The following is a 6,264-nucleotide window of genomic DNA, read 5'->3' as shown; positions in this document are numbered from 1 at the left end:
ATGGAACTCATCAAGACTGTTCTTTATAGCGTTGCTAACTTTTGGTGTAGACAAATTGTCTTGCCTCAATCTATTATCAAGAAAATTGAACAATTGTGTTCAAGATTCTTTTAGTAAGGCTCGGATACTAAAGCTGCAGGAGCAAGGGTGAGCTGGGGCAAAATCTGTAATCCAAAGTCTGAAGGCGGTCTTGGTCTAAAGGATATCAAATCATGGAACTGTGCGAATTTGATTCATTTAACCATGAAAATTCTTGCTGGAGAAGGCTCTCTTTGGGTAGCCTGGACTAAAATTAATTTTATCAAGAATCAGGATTTTTGGACCATGTCTGAACCACAAAATGCAAGCTAGATTTTAAGGCGTATTTTGAAATTACGAACTGTTGCTAGAACATTGCTTCTGTCTTATGCAATTACCACCAAACAAATCTGGGAAGATATTCGACCCCAAAAACAACAAAGTTCCTTGGCATAATCTAATTTGGTTTTCTCTTCATGTTCCGAAGCATAGCATGATTACTTGGATGATCATACTGGATCGACTACCAACAAAGGACAGATTACAACGTTTCAGGATTATTCTTAATGCTGGTTGTTCTTTCTGCTCAGATGGAATTGAAACAAGAGATCATCTTTTTGCCTCTTGTTCTCATACAACTTCTATTTGGAGTTCCCTGCTCCATCTGTTCGGACTGAACAGGTGTCCCACTTCTTGGTCCAGCATGCTCGAATGGGCAACAAATACATGGAAGGGTAAGTCTCTAATCTCTACCATTTTGAGGCTCTCCTGGTGCTGTTTTAATTACATCATTTGGGAGGAAAGAAATCAAAGGATTTTCAGGGGAAAAAGCAAAAGTGATGAAGAAATCATCAACAACATTAAGTTAATTGTTGGAACTGTTCTAAGTAATAGGAATATTAATAGAAATGATAGCACAAATCTAGTTCTTTGTAACCATTAGGGTATAGTTTAATTTTGCATGTACATAGGTTCCCCATTCTTTTGATACTATGATTGTTTTGTATTGAAGTAGGATTCTGCCATTTTAGGTAATAAAACTTAATTATTCAAAAAAAATGATTTTTTTTCGAATTCAATCCGAAACAAACCATTATCAATGTACATTATTGTGGATATACTGGAGAGATATGTATTTGTTTTTGAGAAGAGTATTTTTAGTAAATTATCCATGTATCGATTGCTTATTTTTTTTAATATTACATGCTGCTATATAATTTTAAGAGACATTTTTAAAATATCGATAAATCCAAATAAATCAAAAGAAAATCATAGGAAAGTGCAATTATTGGTACATGTGATCATGTGATGTGGCTTCCAATTTCTCAAGAGGACACGACACTGTCAAGTGAAAGTGAGAAATGGAGACCCTCTACTATACTCCTAATATGTACCCGTGAATTCCATTTTGTCCTTTTTCTATTATTTTATTTGGATTTAGATAGTAATAATCTTATTATGTTTTTCCTTATATAAATTTAATTATTTTGTTATTCGACAGTAATTATGGGATTGAATGCAAATAATAAATGAATTGATTTTAAATTTTATAACAAAAAAATTAACCCATTAAGTAACTTTAATGATTAAATGAAATCATGTGGGTTAAGTATTTCTGATTCCGATATATATTATTAATAATTTAAAAAATTCAAAATAAATATTATCTTATACTAATCTTAGAGGCCGTTTGTTTACTGCTGAATGGAACTATTCAACGTTGAATGTTGAACCGTTCACTATTCAGCGTTTTTGATTCTCATCTCTGAATGAAGACTATGCTAAATGAAACAATAAAACACTGCTTAATGATTCATCATTAAAGTATATTCTGAATCATTAAGCACTCGTTATTTTACCATAATACCTATTTTTTCAAAAGTTGTCTTATTAAACAATCATATCTTATAATATAATAAATCATTATGAAGGTAAAAATGAAAATATTCTTAATTCAGATTGTATATTTATAACCATTATCAAACAACATGTCATATTCAGAGTCAATTTATACAGAACCTTTGAATCATTCAGCGCTTAATCATTTTATTTTATCAAACAACCCCTTAAACTATTCCAAAAAATTTACATATATTTGATAAGTTATAGTCTATAAATTTATTTTCTTTAATACAGTCACTAAATTTCAAAAAATTACATATATTAAATCCAAAAACCATGATAAGAAAATTCCAAAATTAGCTGTCCTTCACCTTTAATACCGTCTTTTCTGTCTTTTGATTCACAAAAAATCTTCACCATTTCCCTTCTTCTCCAAAAAGAAGTTTGAGCCTCACCACTCTCAGATGGGCTCTTTCTTTTACATTTTCTTCCTCATATCCCTAGCATTAACATCACTTACCAATGGAGATGCCCACTTAATCCAAAAAACTTGCAAAACCACCAAGTATTACGACTTTTGTGTCTCCACGCTCAAATCCGATCCAACAAGCGTGGATTCGGACACAAAGGGTCTGGTCGTAATCTTGGTCGGAGTTGCTACGGCTAATGCCACAGCGACATCGACCTTCTTATCATCCGAATCACTCAATGCCACGAAGGACACTGCACTGAAGGAAGTTCTAAAAGAATGCTCCCACAAATACGCTTACGCCAGTGATGCTCTTCGAGCTTCCGCTCAAGATCTTGCCTCGGAGTTCTTCGATTATGCCAACATGCACGTAATGGCAGCCGCGGATTATCCGAATGCTTGCCATAACATGTTTAGAAGGCATCCGAAGCTGATCTATCCGAAAGAGGTTGCACGTAGAGAAGATGTTTTGAAACATTTGTGTGATGTGATTCTAGATATTATTGATTATCTTGGTGTTAATTAACTTTTTTTGGTGCAAAAAAACTTGCCTTTATTTAATTGGTTGTGTTAATTGTTTTATTTATTAATTTAGAATTTTGTTGCCAGTGTTGAATTTCAATAATGGGGGCTAGTGCTGGATAAGTAAAAAATTAATATTAAGGTTAGTATTATAATTGCATTTTAGGTTAACAACCTTAAGGCTTTTCAGTAATGATTATATTAAGGTTCAACTACACTATGTCCATTTAACTATGAGAGGATTCTATTTTGATTACCGATTTTTAAATTTTGCCAATCATACCACTTAATTATTTAAGTGTTACGAGTCAAGTCGTGAACATTTAACGTAGGAGCTGACGTGAATGTTAAAAAATTGAAATAATTATATACATAGTCCTGAATATTTACATATTCCATCAAATTGATCATAATTTTAATTCAATTTAGTAAATTTAATCTCCTGGTTAGATGATCATCGTGTCTCCATATGATTGGGTGAAAAATAAATTAAATAAATTAAAATTAAGAAACTACCCTCCAATCAGATGTGATACATGTCATCATCTAATTGAGAGATTAAATTAATTAAATTGAATTAAAATTATGACCAAATTATAGAATTTATAAATATTAAAGACTAAATATGTAATTATACTAATGTTTTAATAATCATAAGCAGTCTACTTAGAGAAAACTAAAAAATTAACGGTCAAAATAAAATCGCTCGTAATTAAGTGTTCACGTGTATAATGTTTTGCCCTATGTTTAATTGAACAAGGATGGCCATTGAGATGAATTTAGTGCGCAAGAAAAGACGACGTGGGCAACCTTTGATCTCCTTTTTTACTACTTTCCCCTCCATTTTTTAAATTTCCTTTGACTAATAAAAATCATAATATAATTTCTATATAAATGTAATATTTTGTTTAACGTGATTTTATTATGAGAAAATCGCCTCAGTGACAAAAAAAGAGTTATAATATACGATTTTAACCAACTTTTTTTGGATTTGCCAAAATGACCAACAAAATCGCAACGCGATCCCCAGAATCGCAAATCAGTTTCCAAAATCGCAACGCGATTCTTGAAAATCGCAATGCGATAGTACAAATTCGCATTGCGATTTTCCAAAATCGCAACGCGAATATGAAAATCGCAACGCGAACACATAAATCGCAACGCGTATCCGTAAATCGCAACGTGTATCCGTAAATCGCAACGCGTATGGGTAAATCGCAATGCGTATCCGTATATCGCAACGCGTATCCGTAAATCGCAACGATAATCCGTAAATCGCAACGAGAATCTGTAAATCGCAACGATAATCCGTAAATCGCAACGAGAATCTGTAAATCACAACACTGAAATTTTGGGTATATAACACTGAAATCATAAACTAAATCCCTAAATCGCAACTCATTCCATCTCCATCTATCACTCTCTCCGGCGACATCCGTTCCTATATCCAACGACATCCTTCCCAATCCGGCAACAGGTTTTAGTTTCGCAGCTCGTCTGTTTAGTAAATTAATTTACAACCATGAAATCATCTAATGTTGATCATGTTTGGATAGATTTGTGTTTTGGAGGGTCATGGGATAATGTTCATGGGTTTTACAATATATGCCTTTACCCATGAATCTTCAACTAAAATTGTCTTTACAAAAGTTAACTTATGAAACTCTAATGCTACGTGTTTCAAATAAATTGAATTTAGAGCCCCTAAGTGGATTTAGGCTATCTTATCAGAGAAATGGTAAAGTTTATTTGTTAACCGACAATGAAGATGTTGAACGATTCATTGCTTACATTAGTGTTTCACAAGATGATGTTACATTGTATGTTGTTGAACCTAGAAGTAGTATTGTTGGGTCAGTAGCGGGTAGTAATCAACTAAGTTTTTCTCAAAACCCACAACCTTTCTCTAATCCAAATCCCAATCAACTTTCAGCACCAAATTCCGGTTTTCGTATTGACCAGTTAGACGATGATGAGCCAACAGAAAAAATTGTGAGTACTAGTCAGTATTCGAAATTTGGTCTTGGTCAATATCCGGACTTGATATTGGTCAATAACGGATTTTGATGATGTTTCAGAAGAGAAACAGACCCTGCGTGTAATGATTTGATATTGGTCAATACCCGAATTTTGATGATGAAACAGCCGTTGTCGAAGAATGTATTGTTGATGATAATGAGGAGGAAGTTACGACTGTGAATGAACATGTTGAACATCCATTCTGTAATTCATATAATCCTGAAGAAGAAAAAGAAGAAGAAAAAGTCCCCGAAGAAAAGAAAATGCCACGGGCGTATAACTGGAATATGCCAGAATTACTTCAGATACCGGAAGAAGAGTTGGTAAAGAAAGCAGTTGATTGTTACACAAAAGTTATTCGTATCAAGAAAGATGATTGTTTTGATACAAAGGAAGACTTGAAGATAGCTTTGTATACGAAATGTGTGGAAGATGGCTATCAACTAAAAGTTAACAAATCAAGCAAAGATCGTTTCGAAACAAGGTGTATGATTGACAAAAACTGTACGTGGCGTATGATTGCAAAGAGAATAAAAGATTGTGAAGTGTTTCAAGTTAGGACTTTTATTGATACATACATGTTCAAGAACCCAAGTTTTTCCTCACCATAGACAGGCAAACAAAAAGGTGTTGGGTGGTTTTCTGGCTGAGTTAATGTTTTTGAATGGCAGGGTATATCGGGGACATGAAATTATGACTGACATGAATGCTCGATTCAAGATTAGTATCATATTCTCAAGCTTGGAGAGCCAAATGTTATGCCTTGGAATTGTTGAGGGGGTCGCCAGAAGCATCGTTTGCCCAACTGCCGGCTTATTGTCACAATTTAAAGCTGAAAAATCCTGGGTCGGTAACTCATATCAAAACAGATAGAGATGGACGCTTTGAGTTGCTGTTTATCGCCATTGGTGCTACGGTTAGTAAATCAATATAATTTTGTTGACTCATTTTTGTTAGTTACATGCATTTCACATTTAAATGATTATATTTCTTGTGTATTATTTTGTAGATTCGTTCGTTTATTACTTGCATGCGCCCAGTTATTATAGTTGACGGAGCACATTTGAAAGGTCGATACCTTGGAGTAAACTTATTAGCAGTAGCCATGGATGCTAACAATGGGATATGCCAATAGCTTACGGGGTTGGCAAATCTGAAACCTCTGATTCAGGACATGGTTTATGGGGCATCTTAGGGATTGCATAGGTCCTATTAGCAATCTGACAATCATATCCGATAGGGCAAACTCAATTGACAACGCTGTTAGAAGGTGTTTCCCAGATGCTTTTCATGGACTTTGTGGTGTTCATTTGTATAGAAATCTAAAATCAAGGTCTGCTGGTATAAAAAAGCACAAATGGACATACTGGAAGGCTGTAAAAGCTTATCGGGAA

General features: G+C 34.0%; 1 protein-coding gene across 1 annotated transcript; it reads left to right on the top strand.

Annotated features, from left to right (window-relative positions):
* Positions 1-2,252: 2,252 nt before the first annotated feature.
* LOC120139524 (cell wall / vacuolar inhibitor of fructosidase 2-like) lies at positions 2,253-2,884 on the top strand. Its single transcript, XM_039154710.1, has one exon. The coding sequence runs from the start codon at positions 2,325-2,327 to the stop codon at positions 2,853-2,855; it is 531 nt and encodes a 176-aa protein (XP_039010641.1). The 5' UTR covers positions 2,253-2,324; the 3' UTR covers positions 2,856-2,884.
* Positions 2,885-6,264: the final 3,380 nt, after the last annotated feature.

Source organism: Hibiscus syriacus, unplaced genomic scaffold (genome assembly GCF_006381635.1).
Source record: "Hibiscus syriacus cultivar Baekdansim isolate YM2019G1 unplaced genomic scaffold, ASM638163v2 tig00110761_pilon, whole genome shotgun sequence".
NCBI lineage: Eukaryota > Viridiplantae > Streptophyta > Magnoliopsida > Malvales > Malvaceae > Hibiscus > Hibiscus syriacus.
The sequence above is the reverse complement of the archived record's forward strand: the minus strand, read 5'-3'. Positions and strand labels throughout refer to the sequence as shown.